Source organism: Lepidochelys kempii, chromosome 17, assembly GCF_965140285.1.
Source record: "Lepidochelys kempii isolate rLepKem1 chromosome 17, rLepKem1.hap1, whole genome shotgun sequence".
Taxonomy (NCBI): Eukaryota; Metazoa; Chordata; order Testudines; family Cheloniidae; genus Lepidochelys; species Lepidochelys kempii.
This window is the reverse complement of record NC_136396.1, coordinates 7,870,666-7,893,918: the sequence shown is the minus strand read 5'-3', so window position 1 is coordinate 7,893,918 and position 23,253 is coordinate 7,870,666. Positions and strand designations below refer to the sequence as shown.

The window sequence follows — 23,253 nt, the reverse complement described above, 5'->3', positions numbered from 1 at the left end:
TGATCTGGTTGTTGGATCTCAGGTTGCCTTTCTTTACGCTGGTCATGTTTTCTGCTGCAGATTATGTTCCAGGCGTACGGCGATAAACAGGGACCACTTCATGGCATGCTGATCAACACCCCATATGTGACAAAAGACCTGCTCCAGTCCAAGAGATTCCAGGCACAGTCTTTGGGGACGACGTATATCTATGACATCCCTGAGATGTTCCGGCAGGTAAATCTTCCTTGGCAGGTCTCATGGGTGTGTTTCTAGATTTTTGTACCAGCAAAGGTTGCCCTCGTTGCTCATCCAGGGAGCCTAGCAGCTGGAGCCGTGAAACTCCATGCTGGAGCCATGAAGTTGACAAGAAAGCCACGTAGCTAGAGTTCCTGCCCATCGCTGACAGAAGGGTAGTGTGGACATCAGCCACCACAGTGATTAGAGTCAGTCTTAACAAAAACTTCTCTCTTCATCTTTACAGTCTCTGATTAAACTCTGGGATTCTATGAGTGAATATGCATTGCTGCCAACGCTGCCGTTGCCTTCTGATATGCTAACGTATACTGAACTAGTATTGGATGATCAAGGTCAGCTGGTGCATATGAACAGGCTGCCAGGAGGAAATGAGGCAAGTTACTTTCTAAAACGACTCTCCCTCCCCCCCCTTCTCATCAGGAATACCTTGTGGTTATAGACTGGATTTGAAAATGTACCAATCCAGGCTCAAAAGCTACTTGTGCTTCTTTCGGGGGGGAATCTTTCTCTTGAAAATGAGATTTTTTTTCTCTCAGTGACGATGAATACCTTCCATACAATCAGAACTTTAACCTCCATAGGAAATTATGGTTTAGTTTCAAATTTGTGCAAAAGCTATATTTTTCCCTTCATAATCAAAAGGGGCACAGTTCAAGTATTTCTGGTAGCTAGAGTTTATATTTTAAAATTTTTTGTACAAAGCTAAATAGATACGTTTTTGTTCACTTAAAAAAAAAAAAAAAAAAAGAGAGAGAGAGAGAGAGAACTAATTTTATATATCTTCTATTTAAACATTCCCCTGCAGTGTTTGGGTAATAAACTGGCCAAGTGTGTGCAACATCGCTCTCTAGTGACTGGTCCTCTAGAGAACAGGAGTGTACTACTGCTACTAGCCTAATGGAGTTACTCTTAGGTCAAGTCTGTGCTGAGATGTTGGAAGTCCAGACTCCGCTCATGACCTGCTGCTGCTGGTGGTGGTGACTTTTGCAACCCAGAGATTGCAGGGTTGCGCTAACCGGAAAGTGCAATTAACTAGTACAAGCGTGAAACTGACCAGTTCATTTTCATTGTCCAAATTAAGTGAAGTGCGAAAAGTAAATATATATCTTCAGTTTTTTAATTTTAAACAATCTAAGATGGTAGTTGCATTCATTTTTTTTATATGATTGTTAAACTAACAGTATCCCTTTAACCAGATATGTAAACTTAAGACTGGCAAGAGTCTCGTTCCTATATCAAAACCATTGGGAGGAGATAGTAGGTTATTCCAACAAGGAAACAAAGAAGTTCAACAGAGGTTTGCAGCAATGTTTACTGCCTCTCTCTTTATAAGCCCTTTGTCAGGAAAAGGCTTTGAATCTGAATTTTCGCGTCAAACCCAGTCAATAAATGGAGATGTAAGGAGGTTTTTTCCGCTGCTGCTGGGCATACAGGAAGACTGGTTTCACTAATGTAATTAAAACCCCAAATGAGATTTTTTTTTTTTTGGTTAATTTTGTGTTTTGGTTTTTTTTTTATTTTTTTTTGCCCAGAAGTCCACGGCCACAGTGCTGTGCGGAGCCTGTTGCCATGATCTGTCTCTTTCTGTCCGCATTTCTCTCTGCTCTCGTTCTGTGTTTGAGAGGGTGGAGACTGGGGGAATAGCGAACTCCCTGAGGGACAGAGCTCTGTTCTTGCTGAAATTACAAGCGTAGAGCTGCCTGGGCATGAACATGTAGTGTTTACTCTGCCAGTATGAATACAAATAGTCTTATTATACGAGATTCTGTACCCAAAGACCAAAAAAAAATTAGTAGTTTTTTTAACCCTTGAAAGACTTAGTTGTGCCTTGTGTGGAAACAAGTGACATAGCAGCACGGAGAGTCCTGCGGTGGCTATACAAATAATGCCCTGGTTAAAACTCGTCTGTATGATGCTTTTACGCTATACGTTGAGTTGTTTGAAAATAAGGCAAGAATTCAGTCAACCCGGAGACGGTATTTGGAGCATTTGTCCCCACCTTTTGCTGTCCAGATGCTTCGAAGATGATTGAGAATGGAAGTATGTGGCCACATTCTGAGACGCGTCTCGGTGACTCCATTGAGTTTGCACGAGGGAGTAGCCCAGTCCAGAATCTTCCGGTGCATGCTCTCTGTCTCAATTGAAGCAGAGAGAGACTGAAGACTCCATTTCTCTCCTTTCCCAGAGAGGTTTGTGGCTAATGCTCTGGGCAGCTTGTAAACTATGTCAGCCAAGCCAGTTCTCTAACAGATTAGTTACAGTAGGACAATGTACAGTGAAAATGAGGTTTGAGGTGTTGGTATCTTATTCTGTTACTAGCAGCCAAGGGGACGCAATAGGGCACCTTCACTGGAGAAGTGGCCAATCTAAGGAAGAGGTTTCAGCAGTCAAAAGTCTGAAGGACAGGTGACACTCAAGTGATGACAAGCTGTCGAACAGATGCATTCCTCTGTGCTGCATTCACTGTATCAGGGAGAGCTGACTTTAGGCTTTTACGGTTTAATTTGTTTTAGCTGAGGAAACAGATTTGTCACAAGCCTGCACTCAAGCTCCTCACACCCAGGAAGATGGCAAGTGGGAGGGGAGGAGGGACAGTTGAGGTTTGATTCTTCAGCTTCATCTCTGGAATGGAAAATGCAACCTGGATAAAACCAAGCTGACAGGCGTGTTTAAAAAGGAGAGGCAGTAAATAGATCCATGCTGCTTTTCTCACAAATAAGAGGAATCCCACAGATGCTGCACAGAAATTATGCAGACTGTTACCTACCAGGAACAAAGGGTCCTTGCTGTCTCCCACCTTTGTGGGAGAAGCTTGTGGTTCTGGTTTTAGATAGGCATTGTCCAGGAGACACAGAAGAGAGGAAAATACAACATTTTTAACCGGTTCTGCTCCTTGTTTCAGACACATTTGAGAATTAGCCATCTTTTCACCAAATACATTTCTTTTGTTCTCCAAACTTGTCTGAACGCATGTGAGAGGATACATTAACATAAACGCACTCTCCTTTAAAATGATAAAGTTGATAAGACTTGTTGCATAGTGAATCGTGAATGGAAGGCAATGTGGCTAAAGGAGCGAGCACCACGTGGAAGTTAGACCTCTTAGGTCCTTGTCATTGGGCCCTTATTGTCTGGGTCTCACTTTCTTCGCTGGTAAAATAGGATAGTACTGCCGTAGCTCAGGGTATTGTGAGGATTAGTTTAAAATTTGTAAAAACAAAAAAATCACAAACCTTAGACACTGTGATTACTGTATCAGTGCTAGGTGTTACATTGCCGTGCCATGCAAGCAGAGGATGTCATTGAAGCGAGGTGATATGCTATCATGGTGAAGGTGGATGCTTTTTTTCCCTTCTGTTAACTTGGGGGCAAAGTCTGAGTCGAATTTAAAAGTTGGTTGAAATGAGTAAAAGTGGAGGGAGGATGAGTACTACTATTAGGGCCTGACATAAATTTCAATTTTTATTTTCCTTCTCGAACCCCAGAAAATGTCTAAATAAGGCTGCGAAGGTAAATTTTCCTCAGCCCCACAGCTTTATAAAACAGCTTTATTTGTTTCTGCGTGATTGGTGATGGGAAAGAGTCTTTCTTCTCAAGTTAGTCAGTTTGCAACCAAGCCATGTTGGCAATGACTGAAAGTCACAACCATTGGATAGCTGGTTTGGGAGACATTTGGTGGTCTCAGTCCAGATCTCAGTGGATAGATAACCACATCACAAAAATCTCCACCACGTTTGACAGTAATTCTCTCCCTTGCTGGCAGACTCAACGAAAAGGTCAAGGACTTAATGGACTATGAGATGGAGCTCAGCACTCATTCCTAGAGTTGTTCCTGCTGGCCTGGGGATGAGATGTCTTGGTGTAGGGTAGTGTGGGGGAGGTTGCATTGCTGCTGGCCGGGCTGTACCTGTTCTCTGGCTACACAGAAACTGTTAATCTCCGGGGCTTTCAAGACAGTGGTGCCTTTCTGAAGTCATTTTTCCATTCAGACATCCAGACAAAGTTCTGAGTGGTGTCTACTGACTCTTTGAATGACTTCTTGGAGAAGTGGACTTTGTCCAGAGTTTTCTTCTCAGTGTCCCTTTCTCTGGATTCCTCATTTTGACCCTGTGACCTGCACCCCCATCTCTATTTGTTCATTTTTGTCCCCAATAATCAGTTAAGTTCAGGGTTCTGTGGCCCCTCCTAAACCTGAGAGGTGTGTGCCTTTTGTTCTGCTAGGCTCCACCCACCCTCCCAGGATTTAAATAGACTGGCACTAAATTCACAACAGCATAAAATTCAAAACTCTTTTGGAGCTAATTTGCTAATACAGGTTTGTTAATGGCAGAAAATGTGTATGTAGGAGAGCCGAAGAAGGTCTAGCACATGGAGAATAAAGTCATAGCAGCCAGCAATAATTCCACCATATTGCCTGGCAAGTTGGAGCTAAGACTGTGACAGTCTATGGGACAAAAGTCACAAATGGGAACATGTCAAAAACTAAGTGCCAGTTAGGTGGATGCTCAGGATGCCTCAGAATCAGGCCCTAACATGGATAGACACATGGCACTGAAATTTGTAAGTTTAAATAAAAACATTGCATGATTGAAAAGAAAAATATTGCGTTGCAAAAATTTACAAACAAAAATCTCTCAGCTAGTGAAGGTTTTAAGTTCAGACAGTTGATAAGTTTGTTTACATTCCACCACAAGTTTTTTTTAAACTAACTCCTGCTAGTTTGTATCTTCACTTTAAAAAAAAAAAAAAAAAAAATCTGGACTGTTCAAAGTTCAGTCCAGCAAGGTGCTGAAGAGTTTCTGCAGAGGGTGTTCTGGGGGTTGGGGGTGTCCCTTTGGCAGCAGCGGGGGCTGGAGGTGCTCCGAACCATGCACGCTTGGAATACAGATTGATGTGGTTTTATGGAGAACTTTGCATGTTTCTATGTAGGTGTATGGCTGACCATTGCTCTCTTACAGACTGTCTACCCTAGAAGTTTAACTGCCACGCCGAAACTGTAACACGAATCTCTAATATGATTCGATAAGTATGTTGTCCTGTTAGAAGGTGGATGACCCTAGCAGTGCCAGACAATGGTGTGTTAGCACAGGGAGATTTTTTACAGGATTTTCTAAAGGATCCAGCGGCTTCCATTGAGAGAACATTTAAAAATGTGTCTGTTTCATTGAGTAGCTCTTCTTAAAGTCTGGCCTATAGTTTAGAGTTGATAGTCTTATCTGGGGAGTTATATCAATCACCTCCTTCCAGTCTCATCAAGGAGTCCTATATTAAGTCTAAAGACCGGAGCTGACAGCCGGAGCCACGCTGCCTCCAAGTAGGGGAGAGGGGGGAGAAGGAGATGCTCGAGCCTTGGCTGCCTCACAGAGAGAGATTGGAGGATGGGGGAAAGAGCCCTAGCCTGGATGGCGGGGCTCTGGTTGTCAACCCCGAAGTGACAGGGCTCTGGCTGTCCGCCTCCCAGGTGTGCATGGCCCTTCTGCATGTGCCCCAGCCACCCAGGGCTGACAGCCAGAGCTTCTCTTCCCCCCTCCCCCCAAAAAGCGCACAGCTCGCGCGCCCCCTTCCCCAATTCCCACACCTCCCTGGGGAGGCCTTCCCCTTCCCTTAGATCAGCAGTTCTCAAACTATCCAAAAAATTATATGAAATCCCACCATTAAAAAGGTGATTGTTTTTGTGGGCCATCAGGTCACTCTTCATGCTGTTAAGAGATTTCACTGCTCATTTTTAAACAGGGGCATGCTTCTGTTTCACTAAAGCATTTTATAAACTTTTACCCAAATTCACCACCGCCCTCAGTCAGTGGAGTTGTGCCCCCTTATGACAGCAGTGAATTTGGCTCTCCAAGACAAGGAGATAATGGATCTAACTGGGACACCCCTGGTGCTGCCCCACCCCCAGTTCTCCAGCCAGATCACATGGAAATGTACATGGGAAGACAATGTCATTTTTCCCTCTTGACACTAGATGTCACAGTTTTTCCTTCACAGTAACCTGAGCTTGAGACACAGTCTCTAATTGAAATCTCTAATTTTGTGAAGCATTTGCCAGCGTCCTTTCCATTGCATGTGGGAAGGTTTGGCCAGGTGTGTTACAGGACAGAACTAAGTAAAGGGCTAGAGGAACCCCTGTGCAGCAGCACCATGTGGTGTTTGGTGCAACAGAGGGATAGCTAATGAATTTCGTGCAGGGAAGGCTTAACGGTTAAACTGTTTTTATGCTCTGTGGATTCTATTTTGTTGCCTTGCATTACCCTTTCTTATGACAGGGTTTAGGGTATTAAAACCTCAGAGCTTGAACACATATAGTAAACATGAAAGAATGTGTTGGGTTGCGTGATTACAAGGTCTGTAAAATAGCACAGGGCTGGAAGGGGAATGGAATAAGTTTGTCTGTGTGTGTTTACATTCACCCTCTCCTCCCCACCCCCATTTGTTTTATGACAATCGCTGCAATTCTTTGTGTTTCAGAACTCCTCCCCTTGATAAGATTTGGGAACAAACCCTCTATAAAGGCTCTTGGAGGTTGTAGACAGGGAACCTGGGCAACTCTTTCTACTGTACTCATTGGAAACAAGTCTAGTTCAGTTTCATTAGGTGAGCCTCCTGTCGCAGAATACCTTAGGCCTCATCGGTGCTTGGATACCTGGCGCTAATAGCGTAAGGACCAGAATGGAACAGATTTTTTAGTTGAGAACTGTAGATGCCATTTTACTGAGAGATGAAAGTGCCTCGAAATGTGGAGTAGGACACATGAATTTAAAAGAACAAACTTCCTGAGCGTTGGTGAAAGCAAATCTTCTTTTTTTTTTTTTTTCTTTCCCTTTTTATATGCCTGGAACATTTAATGTGTCTGTAAATTAATAACGGGTGTGAAGAGTAGATCTATTTAGTGGGTCTTTTTAAAGTCCATGTTAGGATTATAATGAATGGTGGGACGCATGCAGGTGACTCTGGAATATGGGATTTTGAGCACAAAACTGCACCTTTCAACGGCAGTTCATGTTGTTAAAAGGAGAGGCCTCATAACTCAGATTGCCAAGGTTGGTTAATCCTCCATGCTGGTCAATTACTTCAGCATGCTATTTCTCACACACAGCATCATAGACAATAGTAACTTCTGTAACCCTCCTTTTATAAAAGGGGTGTGTGTATGTCTGGGTGGGTGGGTGTGTGTGTGTGTGTGAGAGAGAGCAGTGCTAACAGTTTAAGGGTTGAAAGCTTTGCATTCTAAACATCAGTTTTCAGATGGTTATAACCTACTAAAATGTATTTTTGAGCTGGAACTTCTCATGTTTGGTCTTAACCAGGAAGTTAATTTTTGGAAGTATGTAAGAAAATCAATTCAGCCATTTTTGAGTTACCAGTGTTGAAAAAACAGACTTTTTCCAGTGGTTAAGATAATTTTATACAGTCAAGCTCTACTCTGGGCAATGCTTAATGCTATTCAAAAATACAGAAGAAAAAAAATGTGTTTTTCTGTGCTGCCCTTCCTGTAAGGTTAGTTTTGCAAAGTTTTATACTTAAACCTCATCTCCCACACATACATATGTATATGTATATAAAAAAAAACAAACCCCTCTCTCTCTCTCTAGAGAGAAAGGAAGAAAGACCGACCTATTACTGCTGACATTTATTTTTTAGCTCAAGCAGTAGAAGTCTGTTCTGTGGGCCAGAAGTTGGAGATGCTGTTGCTGACCCATGTAGGGGATCATGGTTGCACGCAGTGCAATTTCTGTGGGTTATTTTCCCCTTCAGTCTTGTTGTTGAAAAAACAACAGACAATCATGCCACGTTCAGTATCCATCCTGAAGGCCTGTTCCAGCACCCACTGGAGTCAATAGACACTGGTTCTGGCTGGAATGGGGCAGAGGTTGCATGGGGAAAAAATATGTGGTGATGTAATTAAGAACCGCATCACAATATAGCTGCACGAGGAGGAAGAATGAAAAGGTTGCATGGGTAACGTTTATTCTGGTATTTCCTAACTTTTGAGAGCTTGACTTTGAAATCTTTAAATTTCCGTTTTGGTATAGATTTTGTATGATATGATACAGAATATGTAAAATACACATCTGTACACGCACGTATAGATGTGCATATGAAACGCGTGCGCACACACGCACATAGTAGAATGGAAGATGAGGTGTGATTTGTGTAACCATGAAGACTCTAAGAGGGAAATGCTGTCTGTTATTTGTCAGCAAACTTTTAAAAAAACTCTTAGCCCTGGTAGGGACATTTTCAGAGAGCCATGTCCAGGTTTCTGAATTTAAAAATCCAATAAATTAAAATTAAGCATGGTAAAAAGTTCACGTGATCGAACGTCATCCTTGTGCTGAGAGAAATAGTGAAATAACATGATTGCCATGGCTCATAAACGCCAATGCTGATGAATAGCAAGCTGTTCTAGTTTACATTAAATTTTGTGTCAACTACGTTTTCTTGAGGAATTACTGAACATGGTAGAAAGGGTCTTGTAGCATCCCCCCAAGGTCCCTACCATTTGCATCCACGTCCCATCACTTCTTGTGTCTGCTGTGCTACTGTGAGAGAATGGAATCCTAGTTTCTTCCCGTTCCCTTTGGTATCTGTTGTCAACAGCTCTGACTGCCACTGGCAGTCAATTTGTAACTGAATCAGTGTGTGTATTACTGTTCACTTTGATAGCACAATTAATGTTGAAGTCAATTTTGGTGTTAATTTTAGGTCATGATTAGTGTTGACACTGTGTGTCAAACTAATGACATTTTAGCATCATGAAAATGAACATTAGTTAATATCACGTTTTTACTACCTGCTAACGGTTACATTAAGCCAAGATCTCCTGGGAGAGGGTGTGTATAAAATTATATATAGAAAACGTGTGCATGTAGTATATATGTGTAATGGTATTCTGCATTGCTGGTGTTACTCAGGGAGCAAATGACATCTAAGCACTGCATCCTAATCACAGTTCGGAGCACCAGAAATAATGATCACTTCTGATCGGAGGCTGTGAATAATTCATCTGGTTTGATTTTCACGTTCTGTCCAGTGATACTTTTCAAACCAAATGTGTTTCTACAGAAGAATAATGGCCCCACTTCTTATGGAAATACTGTGGCACAAATCATTTCACCAACATAAAAACAGTTAAATAAGACGGTTCTTGTTTTTATTCAACCCCCCCAGCCCCTCCGCGCCCTCTCTCTCTCTCTCCCTCTTCCTGGTGCTGCGTGTGCTGGGGATCGAAGTGTGGCAAGACAAGCACTTCCAAACTGCTGTGGCTGTTTTCAAGATCCTATTTTTAAACCACCACCCCTCGCCATCACCCCATAATTGTTCTGACAGCGCTCTTAGGTGATTAGCTCAGCCTGCCTAATTAACCTGTGAACTTTCCCTTTTTGGCGTGCTGCCGTTAAGTTAAAAACCACATTTTTTTTCTCTAAAATAGAAAGCTCTCCCCTCCTACCCATAAATTTAAACAGCATATGAACCTTTCAAAGAAAAAAAATCCTTGGCTATCCCCTGTTTTTTTTATTATTAGCCAGCTAACACTGATGACCGTATGTGTTGGGGAATCAAAAAGAGACGTGAAATAGTATAGTGGCACGTTTGTGCTTTTTTATAGCATATGTTTGTTTCTGACTTTTTTTCATTACAAAACTATTTTCAAGAGTATATATAGTGACTTGGATAAGAAAATTCATTGTGACCTAGTTATATAACGCTACTCTAATACTCTACAGCCATGGGGCAAAGAGAATTTGAGGTAAGGACGGGCATTACAGATTCAGAACCCCAGGTTGGGAAGCAAATCCAGTGCTTCTGTTCTGAGTTGCTTTGTATTGGTAGGAAGTATTTTGAGTATGGAGGCGTCTGTTCTAACATACAGAAATCATTGAGTTGATCTTGCATCCAGGGAGGCAGCATGGGACTTGACGGTTAGGACTCTTGGTTGGAAGCTGACTCTGACATTGGACCACTGAGAGACTAGGAGCAAGACAATTAATTAATTCCTCTGCGCCTCAGCTTACCCATCTGTAAACTGAGGATAGTAATATCTTATCTTTGCAAAGCACATTATGAGCCATAGTGTGTGTGATCCTGTTTCCCTCTTTCGACTGGCCACAGGGAGGATTAAGGACCTAGTCTTACTGAAAGCTAACAAAGCTGCTCCTGTAGCTTATGTGGTTTTGTGCTTGTGTGTTGGTGCTTAAGATTCCAGGTTTCATCCCTGCTAATGACCTTAGTCTGGTTGTAGCCAGGGCAGCCGTGGTTTGTTACATGAGGGTAGATGTCTGTGCAAAATATTAGTATTTCATGTGTCTTCTCTTGGAAGAAGTTTACAGTCCAATGTGTGTGCCATTTTTAGGAAAAGAAAACAAAAGGGAGTCTGGGCAAATATCTCCCCAGAGTTAAAACTGGGATTTCTGCCTTATTTGGCATGGAGGCTGGCCTCAGAACTTTTTGCAAAGTGCCCACTTCAAGTTTTTAGTTATCATATTAATTAGGAAATAAGGATTTTTTTTTACTGTCTGAAATATAATGGAGGATTGAACTGATCTATGGCCAAACTTGTGTTTTTAAATTAAACTACCTGTGAGAGGGATGCCTTCTTGGGCAGCCCACAGCATCTTCGGGTAATCCTGAAGTCTTTAACTCAGTGCTTACTCATTTTGATGATGATGATGATGTATAGGAAGTGTGCCCATCCTAAGTGCCAGATCCTGAGGTACTTAAATTCAGCCCATGACCACTCTCCCTGTAATGGTGAGGCCAGGAGGACAAAGATGATAAGTTGCAAGGTTTGGGGGTGGAGGTGGTTGCTGCTGAAATTGAAAAGGGAAATGCTATGGCTGCCTGGATTTATTTTCGATCAATAAGCTTGCCCTTTGGGCTCCTAGTAAGTGTCCATGTGATCCTTGTTGTCTTTGCTGAGGCTCAGAGGTCTTTGGGGTGGCCAGCAGCTGCAGCAACTTGTTGTATAGCATTAAGGCTTTCCATTAATTTAGCAACAAGGTTGGTATTTGAGCAAAACATCCAGCTGACCTTTTGGGGTTTATGCTCCTGTCTCTGCAACTGATGCATATCTCTTGCCTCTAAACACTCTGCAGTTTGATGCTGAAACTTACTTGTATATCAGCAAATATTCAGAAACAACAACATAATTACCCACCTCCCATCCCCAGTGCCGTATCAGTTAAAATAAGTGAATGAAATGGAGCCCATAGGAAGGTGCACAGAAAGCTCCAACTTTCTGTTTGCCTGCGATCCCAGCTATTGAAAGGGAGGAGAAGGGAAAGGAGCTGTCAGATAGCTCTGATGGTTTTGGATAGCTACCTGCATTTTCTCCAATGATCCTTTGATTTATTGCTCTGTCGGGCTTTTTTTTTATGAAACTATTACAGTGTATATTATTGCAGATGTTGATTGGATCTTGTCTGTGTATTGTGCCCATTTTGATTTGTATTACACACATATCTATCTGCTACTTCTCTCCCCCCCCATCCCACCCCCCTTCTAGTTCATAATGCTCAGAATCCCAATACTGCAATACTGATTGCAGTGGATGTGCAATTGGCTTGAGGAATGTGTACTCGGCTTACAATCCTTGGGCCAGCCGAGACTGGGTGAAGCATGTGGCTTTCAGGGCTAGGCTGCTATTTACATCTGTTAATGGTGCTCCTTGATGGCCAGCTCCCCAGTGCGATTATACACAGAGGCTAAGAGGCGAGAGAGATGCAGGCTCCAGAAGTTGCTCATCTCCATTAGGCAGGACCAGGAGAGATCATCTGGTGATTTAAAGGAAAAAAAAAAAAAAAAAAAAATACTCAATAAAAACACATTGCTTATACAGGTGAGCTTGCAAAGTCAGGCTGAAGGTGAAAGAGCTGCACCGGTGTCTGTAGAAAGCAAGGGGACCAAGACAAAGAAATGCAGGAGCAGGGGGGAAAACAAAAGTAGAGAGAGTTGTGAAATAAAGGGATTAAAGCAAAGGGCAACGAGAGATGGAAAGGAGCCAATGAGTGTTATAGACCAGGAGTCATTCTGAAATGTGATTGACTGGGTGGCCCTGAAGAGATGGCAGGGACTCCTGTAAACAAACGGCACTGAAACAGAATGCTTCAACTAACCCCGTGTCCTCTGTGACACTGAATAAACTCAGCGAGAAGAGAGAAGAATCTTGCAGGATGTGTCTTGGAGCTATGGTAAATCCCTGAATGGATTATCTAGAATAGATGGTAAAGGGAGAAACAATGCTACTGACTGTCTTGGGTGGGAAGAATGCAGCAACACAGGGAAATGTGTTCCAGTGGCTGTGGTGGCAAGTGGAGGACTGGTTTTGCAGTCCTTACTCCAGCAATACTCTCAGTGAAGAATGCAGATTGGGAACCTTTATTGAGATCGCGTGTCCACAGTGCTGTTCTTTGTGGGTCCTCCCATACAATGCATGATTTCCATCTGTGAGTATTGGAATATTTATATTGAAACTTGCTCCCCCCCTTTGTGTGACCACAGATTGGCATGGTGGCTTGGAAAATTACCCTCAAGAGCCCCGAGTGCCCAGATGGCCGTGATATCATAGTCATTGGCAATGACATTACATACCGAATAGGATCCTTTGGGCCCCAAGAGGACCTGCTGTTCCTGAGGGCATCTGAACTTGCTCGCACGGAAGGTATCCCACGAATTTATGTGGCTGCTAACAGTGGAGCAAGGATTGGTTTGGCTGAGGAGATTCGTCACATGTTTCATGTTGCCTGGGAAGACCCCGATGACCCTTATAAAGTAAGTAGGCGCTCGATCTCGGAGGCAGTAGCAGAACTATGGGATGTTCCACAGGCTAGTCTTATATTTACAGTAGCCAGTCCCTCTTCACAGAGGCGAGCTAAAGCTCTGCCAGACATTTAGGCCCAAAGTCAGCCTTGGCACTGGCTCACTAATTAGCAGAGTTACACCAAGGATGAATTCAGGCCCGATTTTCAGAGGTTCTGGGCATCCTTGACCTCAGCTGAAGTTGCAGGTGCTGAAAACCCCCTATTATTACCCCTTCTGGGTAAATATATCTCTTGGAAAGGTTTCTTTTTTTGGGTGGGGCCACAGGAGGGATTAATTGATGAGAATGAGTAAAACTAATTATTTGTCCCCACAGGGTTATAAATACTTGTACCTAACTCCTCAAGATTATAAGAAAGTCAGTGCCCTGAACTCAGTTCATTGTGAGCATGTGGAGGACGAAGGAGAATCCAGGTAAACTGTTGGGTCTAATTCTGGTTCATTTTGGATATATATGAGGGATACCTGTCACTTCTTTGTCTGTTTTCTCTTCTCTAGGCACCAGGGCATCCTGTAGCGCCCAGTCTCACAACACATTTTGCCCCATTATTACATATGGATTGTAGAACTAGAACAGGATAAAATGTTGTATCTTGAAATGCCTTATCAAATGTAGTAGACCAAATATTTTTTGTATTACATTAGTGCTTAGAAGCCCCTATCATGGAGCAGGGCCCCAATGTGCTAGGCACTGTATAAACACAAAGCACTAAGATGGTCCTGCCCCCAAAGAGTTTACAGTCTGAGTAAGGGAAGTGCCTTCTCAGTTGGAAACACTTAGTAGTGACAAGAGAACCCACTCAAGTGAATTTTTAATCCATTTTCATTCTATGGCATGGGATGCAGCTGCAGAATTGTCATTTCCTACATACACGTCTATTCTCGGCAGCAGGCAGCACCTGCCCCCAGCGAGGTCACTCTTTTGTGTAGCTCAGTCAGCATTTCTTCCCTATGGTGCTGCTTTGGCTGTCCGTGTGTAGGCCTGTTCCTTGGTGTTCCGCAAGGCAGTGGGTTGAGCTGGTATATAAATCCTGGCCAGTTTCTGCACACTATTGTTTGCAGCCTTAATGATATTTAGTCATTTTCCACATTCTTAGCAGTGAATTGGTTTAGCAAATCCATTGGATCTTGTGTCTCAAAGTCTGTATGTCTCCCCCTCAGGTATAAGATAACTGATATTATTGGGAAGGAAGAAGGACTTGGAGTGGAGAACCTCCGCGGATCTGGGATGATTGCCGGAGAATCATCATTAGCCTATGAGGATATTATCACCATCAACCTGGTAATCCCCAACTGCTTTCTCTTCTTGCAACTTCATCTCCTATTTCAGCTGAAAATTTGACAGTGGAGTTTGGAACGTACATCTAGGGTCAGACCAACAGCTGATGTAAATTGGCATATTCCCGTGTATTTAGTGGAGCTATACCAATTAACAGCAGTGGAGGATCTGGCTGCTAAAATGTTTTCTTTTTGAAACCGTGAGGTGCATTTTAGAGTACGTTTTTAAATGCATTTGAAAAGCAAAGCAGCTCTAGTTTGACTTAGTGGTCTGTTCAATTAACAAGCTATTGCTTTATTTTATTTTGTTTTATAAAACACATTAATCATTCATTTTTAAATGAAAGCTTAGGTTCTGGAGCACAGTTCTGCAGTAAGAGGTAGATTCTGTGGCCACAGATTACACAGGGGCCTGAAGTAAATGCACCAGACTGCTTGGGTCGATGCATTTTTGGAGGTACAATAGGATATGATGCAAATTTGATTTGTATTTTTAGGTAACGTGTCGGGCAATTGGAATTGGGGCCTATCTTGTCCGGTTGGGACAGAGGACTATCCAAGTAGAGAACTCCCATATCATCCTGACTGGAGCTGGAGCCCTCAACAAAGTAAGTTCCATGCATCAGAATTCAATTTTGATCATGCTCTTTGGTGTTGACTGTGTGAAATGAATGCGTGTTTCTGTGGGACAAGCCTTTTCTTGCACAACCCACGCCCTCTACGATTGGCATGGTTTGGCCCATTTCTTGTCTGCAGAAAAGCCACAGACTGTATGGATCAGGGAGACTGAATTCCCTTCTCAATCCTTTGGACAGTGCCTCCGGTCCAGAGCTGAGCGATGGGGCAGTATGCAGGATGCTTGCACTACTTCTGCCTGTACTGCCCCTGTTTTGTGGCTAGAGGAGTTCAATCTCCAGGACTGTCACTTTTGCACCTAAATTCACTTAAAGAAAGTAAAATCGACTGTGATTTACAGGAATGATGCTGTATTTGCGCTGAGAGAATGTGTCCTCCCCAGACCATAGTCTAATCTAATGTTGCCATTGTCTGCCTGAATCCAGTCCATGTTTTCCCCAGACAGCATTCTGCTCCATGGCGGTTCCTGTTTGGTGTGTGCTCTAGCGCAGGTTTTCTCTCTCCCTGACTTGCTTGTGAGTCTGTTCTTGGCTGCTGTCCGGGTGCGCACAGTGGACAGAATGTTGAAAAAGAACAGCTGTGTGTGTCGTCCCCCCGTCCCTGTCCCCGTCCCTCCCCCCCCAGTAGGGCTGAGGAAGTGTAATAGTTGGAAGTTTGCAAACCTCTCCTGTGTTTGTGGGTTTTTTTTTTTCTGTTCATAGAATTAGTCCATTTGCGCAATTTTTTGTTTAATTGAAACCCATAGTGATTTTTTACAAGGATGACCCAGTGGATAAAAAAAATCAGACATAATGTACCAGTGACTATGATGGTCAAAGAGATACTGACCCATTTTGAAAGGCTTGGTATTCATCACATGCTGGGCTGTGCTAGCCAGCCTCGCTTACTGGGTAGCTCAAATTCTTGAGAGTTTGGAAAGGAAGTTGGGATGGGCAGCTGGGTCAGTAGGGCCTTTTCAGAAGGTAGAATGTTTCCAGGGTTCTCTTAGTTTGGAGGAGCGACATTTTGGAAGGTGTGGGTCCCAGTCACCCTTAATCCCCTTCCCCAGGGTGTTGTGTAAATATGGATGGAGTGCTTTAGCATGTTCACGTGGGAGGGACTGCGTTAATAATGATTATTATTAAAGGGATGGGACAGTTGGGCATCTCAGTTATTTTAGTGTCTTTTTTTAAAACTTTAAGCTCCAAGGAAACGTGTTCACTTCCACTGCACGAAATGGCTCATGTTTCTTCCCAAGAGATGATTGTCCTTCCCTGCTGTCCCAGCTCCATTAATATTATGAGCCCTGGCCACTCTGCCATTGTTCCTCCCGTCAAGGGCTTTGTTTACATGGATGTGAGGATTGTGCAGGCCTGAGTGTGTGTCTCCATTGTGCAGCTTTGTGCCTGGATGCTTGAGCACAAGCTGCGTTTCAGTGTTTCAAGGCGTGTCTGGCAAATAATGGCCACTACAAGGAAAATAGTCTCTCATTGGATAATTGCACTGAATAAAGAGGGCTCTGCGGAGAATTAAGCTGTGTTCCTGTCACCTCTGGGACACTCCAGCTTGAGCAAGCCCTTTCACAGGCACACCAGTGGAGGAGCGAGGGGTGCTTTTAAGATCCTTTTTAAAAAGATGAGCAAATTTGGTGCTCACTGAAGTGTCATATGTTGCCTGGTTCTAGCATTCGGTGCAGGCAGGTGCTGTGCAAGCTTCCCCAGGTGACACTGCTAATGCACTTAGAACAGAACAGATGATGAGGGCTATCTAGGTTCTTATACTGCACCCATCACCGTGTTAGCTGAACACTTGGTAGTTCAGTGTCTCCCTTTGTTCCTCCACTCCAGTGGGTCCCGCCAGCTCTGGCAATAGGAAAGTTGTACCTGAAACTAAACCATGTATCTGAAAACTCCTGACTTTTGGGAGGCTTGGAATCAAGACTCACACCTGAATTTGGAGTAGTGTGACTCCCTGATAACTATGATCCTGATTCTCCTATCTCTGCTGTTCCAGTCATGCACCTCTTGAACAGGGACAGCTGTGTGTGTGAGCTACGTGGGACACGGATAAATGTCCGCTGGGGCTTAAACTGAGATGACCAAACCCATTCCACTTGAGATTTTAAACAGGGTTTGAACTAAGAGTCAAAAGCTAATTCTCTTAGATCACTGTACCACCAGAGCAGTGGCTGTTTCAGATTTATGCTCAGTATCCCACTTCTTATGTGCAGAGGAGAGAAACAGTTTGCCCTTGAATTCCAGAGGGAGAATTCATTTGAATTTTCCTTTGGCTGGTAGGCCGTGCGCCCATTAGCCAAAGACTGATTAAACAGGATCTTCCCTTGTAGCAGTGGAGAAACTACTCCGTGGCATGACGTATCCTGTTTGTTTCGATCTTTGCTTATATAAAACTCTAGAAGGATCTTTGTATCAGTTTTAGTTTTGGCTTTTGGTGATAAGCAAGTGAGACTTACTGATGCTACTTATGTGGGATGGCTGGATTGAGGAGTGCCCTCTGGAGCAAAAACAAAGCATTTCCTTATCAGAGTTACAATAAAAGATTTACGTCATCCCTTGCTCCAGTCGGGAGAGCTAGTGATTACGGAATTTAGGTGCTCACATACATTGGTTACTGACACCAACGTAAGAACCTAGTTAGATTAAAAAGACACTGCTTCTTTGCATTACAGCTGGGAGTGAAAATTTTCCAACATAGTCAAATGCAAGTAATTCTTCGTCTTTTTGCTGTCAACTATCAGCCACATATTCCTGGAGATTTGGGATGGAATTTACAGTACTAACTTACATGCTAGTGTTTTTGTAGGTGATAACAGTTACTTACGTGCACTTTCATATGTACACACACACACACAGAGTTTTCAAAATGTCGTCTTCCTCTTCTGGCTTTAAATGTTCACTTTGCTTCTTGGGTAATAAGCTGCATATGGAGATTCCCACAGACATGAAAGTGTCTTGGCTTCCAGAGAAGCAGCATTTTTGTCTGGAAGGTTGTTTCATTTGATTCTTGCTACAAAACACTGGGATCTTTTTCATTTAAAAAAAAAATCATGAAAAATAAAACATACTACCTCATCTGTTGCTGATCTTGTTCGTTTTAATTAGGTAAAGTCAGCCCCAAGGGTTGTAGAGGGAAAGGTCTAGCTGCCAAAAGCAGGCTGCAGCCTGTAACTTAGACAATGGGCTGAAATGCATTATCATTTTTAGCTGAAGGGAATGATCAGTTCTGGAGGTTATCTAATCATGTGCTGGCTGCTTTGCTATGTCCGTGTCAGTGCTCTTTAAGTATGGAGTCAAATCACCATAAGACACCAGATTTTGTGCAGATTCATTAAGGATGCTATCAACCTCTTCGCCTACCAGATGTGAAAAAGGAAACTGTACCACAGCTTCTCTTTATCCTTCCCCTCCCGCATCATGATGAATCTGCCTTCATTTACAGCCCAGACTCATACGATGGTATAAATTGGGAAGGATGCTATGTGTGGGGGTTCCAGGACCATGTCTTTTCTGTACCCCCTTTTGTCTTCCCCATTGAGCATAAGCAGGCAGTGGGGAGGTGGAAATGACATTTTATTCCGTGTGTGTGCGCGTGTGTGTTGAGCGCATTGAACCCCCTGAAAATTGAAATAATGATAATGCGCATCTCCTGACTGCATCAAAGTATCAGCACATCAAAAGCCAGGAGGCATGAAATGCAAATGATAAAGTGAAAGCAGATGGATTGTGCATGATCGCCTGATGCCCAATGAATTTTAAAAGGTGCCAGTTCACATGGGGAGAAGGGCTGAAATAAACACGTTATCCCTGCAATTTTTTTTTGTTCTTGCCGCTCACTCCTGACAATATTTTTTCACACTTCAGCGAGCACCCACTCCATCTCTCTCTCTCTTTCTTTCTCTCTCCCTTTCTCTCTCTCTCTCTCTCTCTTTCTCTGTCTACCTCGCACACGTCTCGGGTCATGTCGCTGCAGCTCCGGTGGAAATAATAAGATATAAACCACGAGGTTGTTATTTGCATAGAAATAGCATGGAGCCCCAGGCAGCATGGGAGAAGGACACAGAGATCATTTGTCTAAAATTTTAATGAAAACTTTTGCTGAGGCAGATTTCTTTTTTTTTTTTTTTTTAAACTTTTCCTTCCTCCCTCCCTCCCCTTCCTTCCCCCTCCCCCCACCTTCCTTTCCTCATCACTGGCCTAACATGGTGCAATTTCAAATGAGATAGATGACAGGCTGCCTGTTGTCCTGGTGGAATGCAGTAACATGTAAATTACAATTTGTTTCCCTTTTAATAGAAGTAAGGCTGAAGAGCCTTGCACTCCTAATTTAATGCATTGCATACATGGCTCGAGTCTTTATAACTGCACTCCATTTCAGTGCACACCTGATGTTCCCAATTCTTAGCTGACCTGTTTATAATTAGTTTGCATCTCTGTGGTTTTTTTCTTCTTCTAATGGGATTCTTGGCGTTTTGACTGTTTTGTTAATGTAAACAGTGATGTACAGTGAGGTCTTAGCTATGGACTTGAGTTTGAGGGGGGCCGGTGTTTAATGGAGGCTAGGCTGGGGCTTGAGAATTGGGCCGAGACTTTCAAAAGTGACTAGTGATTTGAAATGCCTCAGTTAGTGGGGTGCTTGCCTTGGGACAGCTTAAGGGATGCTGATTTTCACTGGGAGGGTGCTCATTGTTTTCTGAAACCTTTGGTTCCTAGATGCTGTGGTAATGGGGACATTACCATTTAAGATAGAGTAGGATTAGGAGTGAAGAGTCAATTGGGCAGGAATGTGAACAGGTGTACTGAATTATGCAACATCCAGAGTGGGAACATTTAGCAATTGCCATAATGCATCACACCAATGATCCATCTAGTCCAGGATCCCATCTCCCACCAGGGTCAGTACCCCATAGTAGAGAACTGTGGAATAATCTGCCTAGAGAGGAAGTTTCTTCCTGACTCCCATCACTTAGAGGTTGGCTTGTGCCCTGAAGCCTGAGAGATTTATATCCATTTCATAGATAAGAATAAAAAGATTAGAACTTTGGGGTATGTATGTCTATATATAAACATTTAATCTATTTTTTTTTAAAACCCATTGACTTTTTTGCTGAAAGCTAGACCTATGTGAACTGTAGCTCTTCAGCTTGGGAGGAAGGGGAGGTGTTCATCTCAACTTTACTTGCTTCTGATCCATGTGACATCTGCTCCACAGCTCACACCAGCCGGGAATCTGGCCCTTAAATTCTATTTCTGGCTCTGCTGCTGATTCACTGTGTGACCCCAGGGAAATCGGAATGTTTGCATTGGTCACAAAACCAGAGGGTCTTTTGAAAGCAAACGTTTTAAAACAACTCAGGGTTCTCCTAGAATATTTGCAAGGGCTGACTGTTTAGTGGGCAGATGATACCTTGACATGGGATGTCCTGCGCTTGACGTGATTAGTGCCTGGTAAAGTGCTGAGTGCTCACAGCTACCACAAAGTGAATCATTACTCTGTGGCTGGTTAGGTTGTTGTAGTCACCACTTGATGTGTTGTCTTTTTTTTAAACTGTCTTTGGTCCAGGCTTCCTAGATTGTTTCCTTCCATCATTGGCATTTCTCCTACTTCAAAGAAAGGAGGATGGAATGACAGTGCTCTGCTCTATATATCCTTACAAATAACTTAAGTTCTAGGATTCCCCTTGTTACAACAATGCCTAAAACGCTCCTCCGTGCCCTCAAAGGTGCACCTCTTCCTTTTGAAGTTCTTTGCTTATCTGTTTCCCTTATTGTATTTGCTTTATACCAGACCTATCCCGGTCAGCTAGGGCAGTAGATGATCCTAACAGGGAAGCAAAGAAACCACAAGTCCTTTTTCCAAAGAAAAATACTCCTTTTACTTTGAGGCATGTTGATACTTTTTCCTCCTAAGGAAAGGTTCCTGAGCCTTGCAAACAAGAGCGGAGGGAGAACTTAGCACAGTCTTCCCTGGAACTCATAATAAATGCTGAAATTGACTAATAGTCAGCATTGCAAAAGCATTGCACTGCACATTTCAGCCCAATTTCAAAAGCCCCAGAATTGAAATAACTGAAGGATGGGAGAATTGCTGGTCTCAACTATAGTGCATTGGCCGAGCAGTGTGGGGGAGTCTTGACAATGTCTGCTTGAGCTGGGCATAAGCCATTCCCTGAGTTCACTCCATTAAAATAAATAATCAACATGAATTGCTGAAACTGAAGTAAGTTCTGATCACATACCAAAGATAAGGGAGAGGAGAAAAAAATGGCCTCTTATTCTGCAATTTTATTACATGCTTTCAATGAAGTTTAGGTTAGTCCCTAAGTTATGGTACAGTTATTGAGAAAAATAAAAAAAGCACCCAAATTTTGTGTCTAGCAAGAGCAGGATTCAGGTATATGGAGATTCATTGGGTACTAGGTTAATAAAATGGCCTTTCATCTCTGGACATCCTAACATAAATCTCTCTGATGTTACGTACAGGTCCATGAGCAGCCCACTTGGCTGCTTTATTTATTTATTTATTTTTGCACCATGGAATGCGTGCAGCTATGTTGAGTCACCTGCATGCCAAAGGAGTTCCCAGTGGGTAGAGCAATGACCAAGAAATTTGCATCAGCTCTAGGCAGTATTGTATGGCTAACTACCTTGAGATGCTCATTATACTTATCAGGCTAGTGAATTTGTATGGCAGCATCTCCTAATGTACATTAACAGACCTGCTTGCTGGTATATCATAGGCCTTATGTTACTAACAATGGTAGAGATTCTCTTTTAGAATCTCTAATAGTTCTGCAGGAGAATCTGAATTCTGTCCCCATCAAATTCCAAATGCTCTAGTGGGCTAACGATCCGATACGTTATCTTTTCATTTCTGTGAAATAGAGTGTGTGCACAAATAGTTTTGTTTTGTTTATTTTAACAAGTGCTAATCTCGTTGGTTTGGTCTGTCATGAAGATCCAAAATTTAACTTGGCTTGTATTATTTTAAAAGAAAGACGTTAACTACTAGGCAGGTGTAGGAGCTTATACCTGGCCAATATAACCTGCTGTCAGCAGGTGTCAGTACATAGGTGTGAGGAGAACGGATGGACAGTCAGAAACAAAGCAAATGCAAAATGTTTAAAACAATACTGAAAATCAGGACTGAGGGTCAGAAGATCTGGGCTTTAGATCCATATCTGCCACTGACTTGCTGTGACCTTGGATATGTCATTTAACCTTTCTGCAAAATGGGGACAATAAGAGTTACCCAATTTGCAGGAGGGGTTGAAAGCTTAATTCATTAATATTTATTTGTAAAGTACATTTTACTCCTCAGATGGACAGTGCTACACATATGAGATCATTATTTAGAGTTACATGGAGAGGAGCACCTGCCAGCCCTGCTGCATTTACAGTCCAGCCAACATTTTGCATATTCCTCCAGCTTTATGAGGCTTTACTTGGCTGTGAAAATTCACTCCAAGACTGAACTGTGACTACAAGGACTTGGCCTGGGAATGATCTTATTTTAAGTATCTGTTCAAAATGCTGCATTTTACAGCTTGAAAAGTCCAGTAATCTCCCCCAACAAATTAAAAACAAGCAGGTTCTGAGCATGCCGATTTGTTTGGGTTTTTCTTCAACTCCAATTAAGGAGGCTATGGGGGTATGGGAGAGAGATTAATGGAAACTTTACAGTTTGGTAATTCACAATTTGCATTTTGAATATCTTAGAAATAAACTTAAAAAGAAAGAAGAATGCCACTGCATGTCCAATGACCTTTCTTGAATGCAGCTTTTATTAACACAGACACCGTGCACAGGCATGGCAAAGCCATTAACATGATAGGCATCATATTGTGTCAAGATAGGGTAGTATTTGTGTCAATCATGTGCCTAAGAATGAGTCCCTAGGGACTTGTTGATACAACAGGACATAATAGCTCTGAGGATTGGTTTGACAATCTGCATTTAAAAAAAAAATCCCTAACAATCTCTTTGCATACATCCATAAAAGAATATCCCTGCATTTTAGACTCCTCTCTGAATTGTCCTAACTTTGGTGGGTTGACGTCAGAGCAGTGTTGTGAGTTCCATGTAGTTCTGTAGTTCTCTTACTTACCCTCCAATTTCACAATGTGGAAAAAAAAAATAAAAACCTCTTTGGATACATTGTTGTCAGTTTAGGGGAGAGCGGGGTTTGGGTTGGTGGGTTTCTGCTTTAAAATATGGACTGTGCAAAGCTCTCTCTTCTTGAGAAACGGGGCAGGGATGTCTTGGTGCTTGCTCAAGTTGACTCCAG

General features: G+C 42.7%; 1 protein-coding gene across 12 annotated transcripts in view; it reads left to right on the top strand.

The window, feature by feature from the left end:
- The window catches only part of ACACA (acetyl-CoA carboxylase alpha), a 184,971-nt gene that overhangs the window by 96,067 nt on the left and 65,651 nt on the right, over positions 1–23,253 (top strand). For all 12 annotated transcript variants that reach the window (XM_073316082.2, XM_073316080.2, XM_073316076.2 and 9 more), the window contains 6 exons: positions 61–216; positions 464–610; positions 12,739–13,008; positions 13,373–13,470; positions 14,218–14,338; positions 14,832–14,942. In XM_073316082.2, the coding sequence (XP_073172183.1) occupies positions 61–216; positions 464–610; positions 12,739–13,008; positions 13,373–13,470; positions 14,218–14,338; positions 14,832–14,942 (903 nt within the window). The remainder of the gene's footprint in view (positions 1–60; positions 217–463; positions 611–12,738; positions 13,009–13,372; positions 13,471–14,217; positions 14,339–14,831; positions 14,943–23,253) is intronic.